Below are 15,192 nucleotides of genomic sequence, written 5' to 3'. Positions count from 1 at the left end.
ATATCTTAGAATGGAAGCAAGCATGATTGAATGAAAAACAGTAGTAATTGCATTAATCCATCAAGACACAGCAGAGCTCCTCACCCCCAACCATGGGGTTTAGAGACTCATGCCGTGGAAAGTACACAAAGAAACGTGTAAAGTGTCATAAGGTACAGATACAATGTCAAAAGATCCTATTAATAGTGAACTAGTAGCCTAGGGTGTACAGAAATGAGTAAATGACGTAAAAATCCACTTCTGGGTCCACTTAGTGTGTGCTTGGGCTGATCAATGAAGCATTTTCGTGTAGAGACCTTTTCTGGAGTTAAACGCCAGCTTTAGTGCCAGTTTGGGCGTTTAACTCCAAGTTTTATGCCAGTTCCAGCGTTAAACGCTGGAAATTCTGATGCTGATTTGCAAGGCCGGTTTGGGCCATCAAATCTCGGGCAAAGTATGGACTATTATACATTGCTGGAAAGCCCAGGATGTCTACTTTCCAATACCGTTGAGAGCGCGCCAATTGGGCTTCTGTAGCTCCAGAAAATCCACTTCGAGTGCAGGGAGGTCAGAATCCAACAGCATCTGCAGTCCTTCTCAGTCTCTAAATCAGATTTTTGCTCAGGACCCTCAATTTCAGTCAGAAAATACCTGAAATCACAGAAAAACACACAAACTCATAGTAAAGTCCAGAAAAGTGAATTTTAACTAAAAACTAATAAAAATATACTAAAAACTAACTAGATTATACTAAAAACATACTAAAAACAATGCCAAAAAGCGTATAAATTATCCGCTCATCACTCAACTTCCTCGAAACTTCCTTATATAGCTGTAGTGATGAGCTGCCAAAAACGCGTGCCCGGGTCGGTGGTTAAGCGACTCGCACTCGGCCGTTCGGATCGGATGGTTTATGGGTCGGGTCGGCCCGCAATCTATTTGGGCCAGGCCACAACAAGTGTATTATGAGTGAAGAAACTTATCACTTCTTACATGCGTTATATATGCGCCCTCTATCAAATCAGCAGTGCTAATTTCTTCAGACCTCCCAATTATTGATCATTGATCCACCGATTTCCTAACCTCTCTCTCTTTCAATGAACTTGTTATTAACGATTTCAGTTAAAACGTAACTCGTATATAACGAATTCATTGTAAACGGTTGTTAATTCCATATTTATCATTTGTGGATTACACCTTCAAAATCTCATTTTACAATATTATACTTATCTCATAATTATATTAAAAATAGAAAAATATTATGAGTTATCAAAATTTATTATTTTTTGTCATTATTTAATTATAAATTTATTTTTTTAATCTACTAATCTAATAATATACTTTATTTCATACTTTTAAGCATTAATAACTAAAAAATATCAAAAATTTATTTGATAGCCTCTAACATTTTTTTTTAAAATAAAAAGCGTCCTTCTTCACCGTAGTCATCATAAATAAATAAACCATGAACGGCCTTAGACCCCATACCATTTGGTATCTTCCCAGTATTATTTTCTTCTACTAAAATTAATGGTCCTACATTCTCCAAATATTAATATCTAAACTTTATTTTATCAACATGGTATCTCATAAAATACGAGCATACTAAACGTTATCCTAATCTTGATTAACACAGAATATGACGCCGTATTATTGGTGGGGTCCCCTATCAATGAAAGAGGAGCCTCTGCTAGCTGCTTCCATCGCTCCCTAGAATTCACTTTTTTAAGTTTTTATTACTACTTTCAGAATTTAGAGCTGAAACCTGAAAATTGTGAAGTGAAAGCTTTTCGAGAAGAAGGAAGCAGATCAAAAGAAAACAAAATTGTTGAAAAGTGGCGTCACAACGTACAAGAGCTCAGTAACATGCACAAGTTAATGAATGATTATTATAAAATAAAAATAAGAAACTAAAAATGTTTCCACCCGATCCAATTAAATTAAACTAATCGAGATGCTGACAGGGGTTCTTGAAAGGTCTGTAACTTTAATCTCGTTTGCTTGAGGGGGATCTCTGCTGTGTTTGGCTTCTCAGAAAGTTGAAGATGTAGAAAAACAGAGGAAGCTTCAACTTCAAGTATAGCTCATTAACTGCACTGAGGTACGTGTCAAATCACGATTTCTTTGTCCCATTTTAGTTATTTCTTATTTACTTTATTTGAATCACAAGAATTTTCTGGCCTGCTTGTAATCTCTCTAATTATCTAAGTGTTCCATTTTGTTTAGGATCCTTCAATCTCTTTCAAGCTTCGTGTTTAAAATTCAGCGATTCGGGCAATTTATGCAGTAGAATTATGTAATATGGGAAACCGGAGATTTCTCTTTCTGTTGGGAACAATGGCTGTTAATTTCTTACTGTTTCAGTCAATACTTGTTCCATATGGAAATGGAAACTCTCCTTGGTCTTTAGGGCCAGAAAACTATGCTCATGTACATGATAATGTTAGTGATCTAGTCTCCGAGATCAGCAACAACGGTGGTGTTTTTGAACTTAGGGCAGATACAAATAGTGTTCACAGTTTTCCTGATAAGAAGGGTGAAGTTAAGAATTACAGCCTGGAGTTGGTCAGTGTAGGTTCCAATGAAAGGTCCATAGCAGTTTTGACCAAGAACAGTAAGAATGGTTTTCCATTGAAGCAAATTTTGGAGTCAAAAGGGGGAATATCTACAGTTTCTCAATTGCTGAAAAATGAAAAAATGGATAGCTCAGACAGTACACCTTCATATGGTAATCTGACCTTTCTTGAAAATTCTCGCCCAAGAAATGATTTGTTTGCTTCGGATAATAGTACTGCAGCAAATATTCCTAGGACAAAGAAGATGAGGTGCAACATGCCGCCCAAATCAAGAACATTAATACAGGAGATGAACCGTATACTAATACGCCGCCGTGCTAAATCTCGTGCAATGGTATTGAATCCTCTGTCAAGTTTCAACTGTGAAGTAGCTACTTGGACAAGTTATAGTTACTTTGATCTTTATATTCTATGTTTGATTGCAGAAACCACGGTGGTCTTCCAAACTTGACCTGGAAGTCCTTGCTGCAAGGTTCGAGATTGAGCATGCTCCGATAGTAACACAGGACAAAGAGCTTTATGCTCCTCTCTTTCGCAATGTTTCTATGTTCAAAAGGCAAGCTTAAAGATGTTAAAGAAAATATGTTCACATGAGCAAGATTGATGAAAAGAATATTAACTTCTTGGTTGGCTATGAAGTTCTTAACTCCCTATGAATTATTTGATAGGAACATCTTAATGCTTCGTTAGAATATGACATTAGATTTCACTTATTTGCTCCTCCATGGACTTTTGTTGTTCTGTGTTTGCCACATTGACCAAAGTCAAGATCATTCGATTTTTTTTTTTTCTTTTTAAATCCTTGCATTGGCAGGAGCTATGAACTCATGGAACGCACACTTAAGGTTTACATATACAAGGATGGAAACAAGCCCATCTTTCATCAACCTATTCTTAAGGGACTATATGCTGCTGAAGGCTGGTTTATGAAACTGATGGAGGAAAATAAGCAATTTGTTGTGAAGGATCCTGCAAAGGCACACCTGTTTTATATGCCATTTAGTGCGCGAATGTTAGAGTTCTCCCTTTATGTACGCAACTCGCATAATCGGACAAATCTTCGAAGGTTCTTGAAGGATTATACGGATAACATTTCTGCAAAATATCGTTACTTTAACAGAACTGGTGGTGCTGACCATTTTCTTGTTGCTTGCCATGATTGGGTATGTTATGTGCTCTTCTTTCCTTCTTCTTTTTCCATAATTCCAGCTATGTTATGAAATTTAAAAATAAAAAATAATGTTCCAACTTCCCAGATATCTATAATGACATAAGAATTTGATGTCTCTTTGTTTTCTTGATGAAACATGTCCACTCCAAGTCCTATTAACTATATGCATAATACTACTTACTTGGATGATAAATTTTACAAGTGAAAATTGCAGGCTCCATATGAAACAAGGCACCACATGGAATACTGCATAAAAGCCCTCTGCAATTCTGATGTAACTCAAGGCTTCAAAATAGGAAGGGACGTTGCTCTTCCGGAAACTTATGTCCGATCAGTTAAAAATCCTCAGAGAGATCTTGGAGGAAAGCCTCCTCAAGAAAGGCACATTCTTGCATTCTACGCCGGAAACATGCACGGTTATTTGCGCCAAATACTGCTAAAGCACTGGAAGGACAAAGACCCTGACATGAAGATATTCGGCCCAATGCCACACGGTGTTGCCAGCAAGATGAGTTACATTCAGCACATGAAGAGCAGCAAATACTGCATATGCCCAAAGGGGTATGAGGTCAACAGTCCCCGTGTGGTTGAGGCCATATTCTATGAGTGTGTGCCTGTCATTATATCAGACAACTTTGTGCCACCTTTTTTTGAGGTTTTAGATTGGGATGCATTCTCATTAATCCTTGCAGAGAAAGACATTCCAAACTTGAAGAACATACTTGTTTCAGTTCCTGAAGAAAAGTATGTCAAATTGCAACTTGGGATCAGAAGGGTTCAGAAACATTTTTTGTGGCATACAAAGCCCTTGAAGTATGACCTATTCCACATGACACTCCATTCAATTTGGTATAACAGAGTGTTTCAAATAAACGTGAGACGATGAATGATGATTCATATCAGATCAGCCCTTTGAATTGGAAGTAGAGGCCCTCATGGGCATTTTGCTGAAGAGCTTATTTCAAAAAAAGATAAAAAAAAGAGACATTTTCTAGAGAATGTGGAGGTATATATATTAGTGAAAACTTGGAATCTATATTCAGCCTTAGTTTGTTCTGCATGGTCATGTATATATATTTAGTATCATGCTTTTCCTGAACTAGCATGGTTTCAAATCATGCTTGTAGGCACGGTATTCTGAGTTTCATAAAAAACAATAACAGAGAAAACCTACATGCTTGTGTGAATCATGTAATTGGCTCCTATTTTGCATCCAATGATAGCCAAGCTTCGTTGATCCCCGAAATATGTCGAGACCTGTGGTTCTTAACCTGGTATCAGGATCTGATATTTTTTAATAAACTGTAGATGAATTAAGTCTTGCCGACAAGAGAAAGGAAAAGAACAAATAAATAAATAAATATTGTATATAAAAAACTTAAAGCTTGGTTAAAAATAATTAAATAACAAATTGACAAATATTTACTTTGGATATTAAAAATGAATAAAGTTCTACATTCAAGCAAAATACTTAATTAAGTCTAATCAAGTTGTTATAACCGCTTTTCAAATCACGCGCCCCTTTCTTTTCCGTTTTCTTCTCCTCTTCTCCTCTTTTTTCTTCTGTTTCCTTCTCATCCTCCTCTTCTTTCTCTTTTTCTTCTTTGTGCTGACATTTCAGTTGCTGTTTTTCTTTCTCCTTTTTTTTTTATATTATCATCGTCACTACCACCGTCACTACCTTCTCCTCCTCTTCCCTTTTTCATTTGATTTCTTCTTTTCATTCGTTTTCTTCCTCTTCTTTCTCCATCATCATCAGCATGTTATCATTATATCGCCATCATCAATTCGTCATCATCGTTATCGTCATCGCTATCGTCAACGTCATCTTCTATATCGTTATCGTCGTTATTATTATCGTTATCGTTGAATTTTTGTCATATTAATAACGTTGTATGATCCAAAATTAATTTAGATGTATTTTGTTCATGATTCAGTATTGTTTGTGTGCTTATTTTCAAACTGAGTTTCTGTATCACAATCATTAAGGACTTTCGGTATAAAAACTAAGAAATTTATGTTATTTATTATGAAATTTCAGTGTATTTTTATTTTTATAAGTTTTGCATAATTCAAAACTTAGCACAACAAAGAGGGGTCCAACCCTTCCTTCTTCAAGGTGAGGGAGAATATTATCTAAAATTCGACCAAAAAGCACACAATTTATCTAATTATTCCTACACATTAACTTGCTAATGAGATGTCGCAGTACTAAAGTGTTATTCTTCTTCTTCTTTTCATCATCATTATCTTTTTTTTTCTTATTAAACTTTTCCTTTTTGTTTTATCTTCTCAAGTTTTTTCTTATTTTACTATCTTAACAAGAATAAAAACAATGAACCTACATTCAATCAACTAAAAGAAAGAAAAAAAAAGAAAAAATGCAGCATTAAAGATGACATGTTTGTACTTTTGTAGTTATTTAACTAAAAAAAAAGAAAGAAATAAGAAAAAAAATACAGCATTAAAGAAGACGTTTTTGTATTTTTTATAGTAAACTTTCAGTATAAAAACTAAAAAATTTATGTGTATTTTCTAATAAATTTTGGTGTTATTTTATTCTGAAAAATTTTGCATAATTCAAAACTCTTCTTCCTCCCCATCTTTTGCTGCTTTTTCTTCTTCTTTTTCATCATCATCTTTTTTTTATTTATCTTTTCCTTCTTGTTTTACCTTTTCAAGTTTCTTCTTATTTCACTTTCTTAACAAGAATAAAAACAAAAAAAATCAAATAAAGAAAAAGAAGAAATACATAATACTGCAAAATTACTAAGAAGAGAATGAACCTACATTCATTCAACTAAAAAAAAGAAAGAAATAAGAAAAAAAGAAGAAAAAATACAATATTAAAAAAGATATTTTTGTGCTTTGATAGCAAAATTTCGGTAAAAACCAAGAAATTCATGTGTATTTATTAAAAAACTTCGATATATTTTTATTCTGATAAGTTCTGCATAATTTAAAATTATTCTTCTTCCTCCGCCTCATATTATTATGCTTCTTCTTCATCTTCTTTTTCTTATTTATTTTCTCATAATTCTTCTTATTTTACTCTTTTAAGAGAAAAAATAAAAATTAATACTGCAAAATTACTAGGAAGAAAAAGAGAAAAAGAAAAAATGCAGCAACAACAGCAATAAAAAAGCGACGATGGAGAGAAAACACGCGAAGAAGAAGAAAGAGCGCAACAAAGAAGAATGAGAAACGTGAAGAAGAAGAAGAAAAATGCGAATAAGAAGAAGAAACGCGAAGACAAAGAAGGATATATGTACGTTAGTGAAGCGCGTGTGTGTACACGCTACGTATAATGAAAGTGGTTTTTTTTTTACCAACTTGGTTGGACTTGAGTGCCAAAAAGACTTGGACATGTAGCAGGATTGATTAAAAATGCTTCACACAACCAACTTGGGTTAGTCGAGTGGTCAGCTCACTCGTCTGCTTAAACAAGTGTCGGGGGTTCGAATCCCGCCTTGTACATGCAGCAACCCATTAGCCAGCGATAGACCCTTAAATGGAGCTCAGATCCGCGACGGATTAGTCCTTGACCTGTCCGGTTGGGGAATACCGTGGACAACCAAAAAAATGCTTTACATATATTGAGGGTTACTAGTTAAATTTGTCTCTGAAAGATTACTCATTCTTCAAATTGGTCCTCAAATAATTTTGTTAATCATATTAGTCCCTGAAAAATAAGATATAAGTCAAATTGGTCATTCCGTTAATTAAATGATGACGTGTCACGTTAAGTGTCACGTGACATAATGACGTAGTTAGTTAATACCACGTGTCACAAGATAATTGGTTGACATGTCAAGTTAGTAATACTTGGTATGCCATGTGTCATTTGAAATATCATAAATTTATTTATAATCAAATTAGTCCCTGAAAGTATACATATAAGTCATTTTTATTCCTAAAATTTAAAAAATTGATCAAATTATTTCTTATATAACTTTTTTTATTTTTTCTCTATAATATTAAATTTCTAATATTAATTCTACTCATGTTAATCTTATTTTTTACACCTTAATAAATAATTTTTTTCAAATAAAATAATAAAAATAATTAAATTATTACAAAGTTATTTTCTCATATGTATTTTTAGATTTTTTATTTTCAAATTTTAGTTCTTTTGTAGTAAAATTTTTTTATATAAATAATTTTATCAAACTATTATTAATTATATACTAAAAGTTTTAATCTTTTGGATCTCATTAAATAAATATAATAGCTATTTTAAATTTAAAAAATTTAAAAAACCTAAATTTTAAAATAACTATTATATTATTTAGTGAGATTCAAAATATTAAATTTTTAAATATATAATCAATAATAATTTGATAAACTTATTTAAATAAAAAAATATATTATAAAAAATTACATTTTAAAATATAAAATTTTAAAATACAAATGATACAATAACTTTATAATAATTTAATTATTTTTAATTTTTTATGTAAAGAGAATTTTGTTTATCAATGTCTGAAAAATAATATTAAAATTAGTAGTATCAAAAAGTATTTCAAATTTAATATTATGAAAAAAAATAAAAAAAATTATATAAGGACTAATTTGATTGATTTTTTAAATTTTAGGAATGAAAATGACTTACGTGTATACTTTTAGGGACTATTTTAATTATAAATAATTTTTTAACATGTCAAATGACACGTGACATGTCAAGTGTTAATAAACTGACATATCAACCAGTCATCTTGTAACATGTAGTATTAATCTACTATGTCATTATGTCACATAATACTTAATAACACGTTATCATCTAACTGATGAAAGGATCAATTTGATTTGCATTCTAGAGGACTAATATGACTAGAAAAATTATTTGAAAACTAATTTAAAAAATAGATAATCTTTTAGAGAGAAATTTGACTATTAACTCTATATATTGATAATTAATATTAGACTATATATTAATATATTTAGCTGATTTTTCCATCTCATTTTTTTTCATATGGAAAAAATTATAGTGTAACGCAATGAAATGAACGTGTGGCAAAAATTTTTGCTGTTATGATGTCAGATACAAATCAAAACTTGCGTTTTGAGTTTTTACATTTTTTTTTGTTTATGAAAATTACCAAACGTAGGCTGTGTTTAGTAAAATATTAGTTGTTCAATTTTTTATTTTGGTGTTAGCCAAACGTAGGTTGCGTTTTTTGAGTGGGCAAAATTTAAATTTCATTTGAAACCCACAAATGCATGTTGCATTTTGATAGTGTCAGAAAGCTTTTTTTGAAGGCCTCAAAATGCAGGTTGCGTTTTGTATAGAAAACAATATTTTAATCAAAAACCTTGCCTATAAATACGAAACGCAATTTCATCCATCCTCACTTCTACGCCTCTTACTCTTTCTTGCATATATGTCATAATTGTGAGTTTTTTTGACAATTAGTTGTGTAAAAAAAGTCAGGTTAGGTGAGGTTGAGATTATGAAAAGTGTTGTAAATTTGTGAGTGTATAATAACGGTGAGATTATACTAAACACACACGAATGAGTGATTTTTATTTATGAATGTCCGTTATCGGGCTATTCCATGCACCATGAATTTTGTATTCAAAATGGTCTTTGTGATAACATACAAAGTCACATTTCGAAAAGGGTGAACAACATTTTATACAAGAATCCTATACGAGTATTTAGTGAGCTGATACAGTTTCAAATAATGTCCATCACTGACAACGCAAGTATGTAGCATATATTCTGTATTTATCAACAAACCCGATTTCACGTGTCGATGATAGAGATGTACGTTGAGTTCGAACAGCATACGGGGATGAGCGTGGTTGGCGCGGAGGTCAATGTTGATAAGCTCGGGGATATAGATTGGGAAGAAGATAACAACGATAGTGAAGAGGAGTTTGAAGCCAACTATGAAGTCGATGACGAAAACGATGACGGAGACCTGGCAGGCAATCCAGTAGTGCAAAATAAAGCGGATGCGATTGTAAGCCATCACTCTTTTGGTGTTCCATCTTTTATGCAGATTCTGGATCTCGAAGCCATGAATGCCCCGAAATTTCATGAATATGCGAATATGGGTATGTTATGATTATTAATTGAAGTTACCACTACCATTTATTTTATTTGCCTTGTCCGACTGATGGTGGTTCGCATGTCGTAGGTGAAGGCAATATTGTAGCAAAAGATGGTGAGTTTAGTGTCGAAATGGAATTTGGTTCTAGATAGTCGGTGATATCTGCAATCAAAAGCTACACTATCTCTAGAGGAGTTGATTACACTGTGTATGAGACTAAACGGCAAACATTCTATGCAAAATGCAAGGGTTATGGTGCAAGGTGCAATTGGCTTATCCGAGTTAGCTTGATTCGAAAGAAAGCTTGTTGAGAGATCAGGAGATACAATGGCAAGCACATGTGCACCATGGGCACGATTTCACAAGATCATGCCAAGTTAGACTCAGACACAATTGTAAATGCTATTAGGTCATTGGTTGAAGCAGCCCGTCGATAAAAGTGAAGTTTATTATTGTAGAAGTTTAATCCAAGTTCAACTACACTATAAGTTACTACAAGGTTTGGTTGGCAAAGCAGAAATCTGTCGCAACAATTTTTGGTGATTGGAAAGTTTCTTACCAGACTCTGCCAGTGTGGTTGAAAGCAATGACTGCGAAGATGCCAAGGTCTCGTGTTCAAATAAAAACGCTCCCTGTTTACCGTGAGAGTGAGGAGCTTCAAGGTGTAAGAGTTCTCCATCGCGTTTTTTAGAGCTGCTATCCGTGTATTGTAGCATTCAGGTATTGCAAGTCATTGGTGTAAGTTGATTGCACACACCTATACAAAAAATATAAAGGTGCACTTTTAGTTGCTGTGCACAAGATGGGAATCAAAACATTGTGCCTATTGCATTTGTGATGGTCGAGCATAACACGGCAGAAGCGTGGGAGTTTTTCCTAACCAATTTGTGGAGATATGTTGTTACCATTGATGGCATGGACATTATTTCTGACCGCCATAACTCCATCGATGTAGCAATAGCTCGCAGTAATGATGCATGGTCACCACCAAGAGCATGACACATGTTCTGCATCTGGCACATCGGGGCCAACTTCTTATGGAGGTTCAAGACTCCGTATTTGCATAAACTCGTGGTTAACACAGGTATTTGAATTTGCTGTTATGGTCCTATTCACTGTAATCCTGTGGCAATTGCTAATAATAACATGGTATGTTCAACAAGCTATTCTAGGACAGAACAGGAGTACAACAAAAACTACCAAAGACTTAAAGAGCGGGGTGAGGCACACACTCAATGGCGCGACTAGATCAGTGTTCAGAGATGGGTGTTAGCATTTGACGGGGGTCATCGTTGGAGATATATGACGACAAACTTGGTAGAGTACATAAATTCTGTCCTGAAGGGTGCACGCAACCTTCCTGTGACTGCCATTGTTAGGTCTACTTTCTATCGGCTGAATGAATTGTTTACTTGGAAGAGCATCGAGGCTCATGAGCGTGTCCGCAATGGATTCACGTATTCAGAATTTGCTACCAAAAGAGTGGAAAAAAGTTTTCGACGTGCAGGAAGCATTGTCGTCAATCGATTCGATAGGCACAATGAGATGTTTGAGGTTTGCGAAATGTAAGATGGTTCCATTTACATTGTTAACCTTGTACAATGACACTGTGATTGTGGCCATTTCCAGGTCGAGCGACTCCTATGTCACCATGTTCTTGCATGTTGTGTTAACCAACATCTTAATTGGCAATTATATGTGCATAATTTGTACAAGATGTCTGAAATTTGCAAGGTGTACAAAGGTGAGTTTATTTCGATGGGTGACCCATCTACGTGGGATAGATATGAAGGAGTGAAGGTGATCGCCAATTGAACATTGAGGCATGTGATAAAAGGAAGACAAAGTCAACCCGCTACTTGAATGAGATGGATTCGTAGGATATGTGTGGTCCTCGTCGGTGTACTATATGTAGACGGGAGGGACATAACTGTAGCCGATGTTCTCAACGCGCAGGTCCAAACTCTGCCGGAGGTCAATAGCTAATAAGATTTTTAGTTATTTTTGCATTTTAAACTGGTCCGTGACTTTTTATGTAACCTTTTATAACCTACTTAACAATTATATGTAATTTTTTTATGTAAGTTCATTACCTATTTCAAACTAGTGTGTAAGCTTTTTATGTATTTGTGCAAATTATTTATGTATGCATTAAACTCCGAATAATAAATACAAATTTAGATAAATATACAATAAATATACAATGATAAATACGAGAACAAAACTAAATAAACAATAATAAATACAAGAACAAACATGAATATCTAAATATACAATACGAGATACAACACTGAATATAAAGTTAAACTGCAATAGACTACTTTCTCGGTGCCTTCTTCAAATACAAAGATGGGGTGTATTTATCTGAGGGTGCAGTCTATGTCCATAAATTATACGGATGATCCTGAGACATACCGGCAGTGTCATACAAACCGGAACTACTCATGTCCGGAGCACTTGCTCCACTATAATTATATTCGTACTGAAGGTCATGTCCCAGAAATCTCTCTTCCTATTACGGGAATTCATTCAAATCGAACAACTCGGTGCTCGGTGGTGCGGAAGGACAAGGATGATCTACATGACCCGACTTTCGATTCATAGAGAAGTCACTGGCATGACCTGACGTGGCACGACTACCAACAGACTACTCAGATGCACCGGGCCCTTGCAGCTTGGGCGTCGAAAACAAATAATCTGTGTCCCTCAGGACCTGAGAGAATTTGATGGAATCAATTCCAACCAAAGGACTGAACTGACCATCGGCTAGAATTACCATATGTGGTATGTAAGGTTCCATTGTCTGATGTGATTGTGGTTTCGGTATGTACGGTTGTTACTGCCCATATGCTGGCCACTGCTGTTGTTGTTCATATACCGAAAACTGCTGTTGGCCGTAGGCCGGTGCCTGAAACTGCTGGACATATACCAGGTCCTGAAATTACTGCTCATACCCTGGCATTTGAAATTAGTGCTCATATGCCAGACCTAAAAGTGGTGCTCATATGCCAGAACCTAGATAATAATTAGTAATAATTAATAATAATTAATAAACCTGAATAATAATTAATAACGGAATCAATAATAATAATTAATGACAATAACATTAATGATAATAAACCTTAATGATACTTGAAACCCTTATTCATAGCCCGGTGCCTGATACTGGTGCTTATGACCCGGCACCTGAAACTGCTGCTCATGAGGGAGAATTTGCTATTGAGGTCCAGCTGGTTATGCCTGTTGTTCCTGTGGTTCATTCGCGCCAGCCTCTTCACTTGCAACTCTATCTGACAGTCGTAGGTGATGGCCATACTACTGTGTGTACTACTCATAGTACACCGGGAGAGGATGAAAGTCGACAATCTCGTCCCCTAACTGCAGTGTGTTATAGCGGCCAGATATCCACAAGTTAATTCATTGACTGTTCCTGTCTCTCCAGTCATAATTTTGTGGGCCTGTTAATCGCCTGCAATGATCACGACCAATCTTGAATACCGAGTTCGGTGGAAGCTGTTGTAGCCCAAACTGTCGTCTAACTCGATCTGTCGGATGCCACTCTAAACACTCGAATGACACTAGGGGCGACTTTGTGGAGCACATAAACAAATTTACAGTGAGGTACTCCGGAAACCCCACTCCCATATACGACCACCATATAAACTGCACAACCACGACACTGATTAGTAAAATTATTATTCTAAATAAGCAGCCTAACATAAATGGTTAAAACTTACATTGTCAACTCCCATGTTATTGAGTCCTCACCTACAACTAAACAAAATTAGAATGATTGCAACAACAACAACAACAATAGTAAAAAACAATACCGTCGGGAACGGCATACGCTTCCACGCCCAAATAAAAAGAAGTATGAGTGACCTATCCATCTCTTTACAGTTGTATCGTGATGCACAACACAAAGATCTGTATAGATGTGCCAAACTAGCTGCCCCAAGTGTATAGTGGAATCCGGTGGAAATCTCGAAGTAGAGGCAGAAACTTCAAGTTCAATGAAGTGGTAAACTTATCCGTAAACACAACCGTTCTGAGCACACAGGAAATGTGAGCCCAGACGTACCGCTCAATGGACTCTTGTGTGTCACACAGTTCGGTGTCTCTGCACCGCCGAACTCATCAAGATTTACCTTACCCAAGACGTGATCGTACAGATCGAACTCCTGACCAAAACAAGTGATGCAGTTCTTCACAAAAAATTAGTGACTGCTGTCTGTCTTACTAGTGATGAACTCCCCATTAACCAGGAGGCCAAGAATATGTGTCACGTCTTCCAGCGTCATCATCACTTCGCCGACTAGAAGGTGAAATGTGTGAGTTTTCGGCCTCCATCGCTCCACCAAGACACTTAGGAGTGTAGAATGGCCTCTCATTTCGTCTACTCGTAAAACGTGTTGAAATCCAGTAAATACTAGTGACGCCGCAGCTATCTCGCTAAAAATCTCTAACGGATCTAATTTTCTGAACAACAAATTTCTGATACTCTACAAAAAAATGATAATTTTTAATATTACTTTATAATTATAATTAGTGTTAACAATAACATTAATAAAAGTATTAATACTTTTCTTAATAACTAACAACAACTATAACTATCACGGTAATAATGATAATAATAAATTCTTAATAATAATAATAATAATAATAATAATAATAATAATAGTTAAAACATAAATACATAAAATACAAATAAATATATTTACTTACTCATCATAAAATAAATAAAAAGTACTTACTCATTAAAGATGATTTAGATGTTTAATAATGTATTCTTCAAATTTGGTAAAATTATCAACAATTTTTTCTTTCTTCTTCACTGCAATCCTAATTCTTCACTGTATTCTTTTTTCTTCCTCACGAACGGTACCTTACTATACTTTGTCTCCAACACATTCTCAACGAAGTGAAAACCTTGCTTCACTCCCAGCCCAGTTTGCATTTTATTTATAAAGACCGCTTTAGCACTTTCAATGCATACTTGTCGTCTATGTAGTAAGAGAACTTGCCAATCATAATTTGCATTTGTCCCTGTCATCTACCAATCGCAACGTGCGTTTAGTACGTTTCGAGATGGTCAACATGTTAGTCATGTCTGCATACAGAAAACAAAGAATACATTTTGAGACATGGTTCTCTCTCCCTATCAAATACAGTTTGCGTTTTGCTAGGACGTAGCATTTTTTATTTTTCGTTTCCATCAAAATATAATCTGTTTTGCGAATCTGACTATGACAGCTCTATATTTATGCATAACACGCCATTTATCAATATAACTGCATATCACTATTTTTTTATCCATTCATAAATTAATTTCTGAATTTTTCCTTGTGTATACGATTGTTTTTTTTTTGGGTGACGTTGTGTATACGAATGTTTGAACACAATGAGTGTC

General features: G+C 34.9%; 1 protein-coding gene across 1 annotated transcript; it reads left to right on the top strand.

The window, feature by feature from the left end:
- Window positions 1-1,578: 1,578 nt before the first annotated feature.
- LOC107478592 (probable glycosyltransferase At3g07620) lies at window positions 1,579-4,786 on the top strand. Its single transcript, XM_052259476.1, has 6 exons — window positions 1,579-1,853; window positions 1,944-2,080; window positions 2,206-2,889; window positions 2,981-3,111; window positions 3,370-3,718; window positions 3,941-4,786. Exons 3-6 carry the CDS (start codon window positions 2,281-2,283, stop codon window positions 4,610-4,612), a joined length of 1,761 nt encoding a protein of 586 aa, XP_052115436.1. The 5' UTR covers window positions 1,579-1,853; window positions 1,944-2,080; window positions 2,206-2,280; the 3' UTR covers window positions 4,613-4,786.
- Window positions 4,787-15,192: the final 10,406 nt, after the last annotated feature.

This window comes from Arachis duranensis, chromosome 3 (assembly GCF_000817695.3).
Source record: "Arachis duranensis cultivar V14167 chromosome 3, aradu.V14167.gnm2.J7QH, whole genome shotgun sequence".
Lineage (NCBI taxonomy): Eukaryota > Viridiplantae > Streptophyta > Magnoliopsida > Fabales > Fabaceae > Arachis > Arachis duranensis.
Note: the sequence above shows the minus strand (reverse complement) of the source record. Positions and strands in the feature narration are given on the sequence as shown.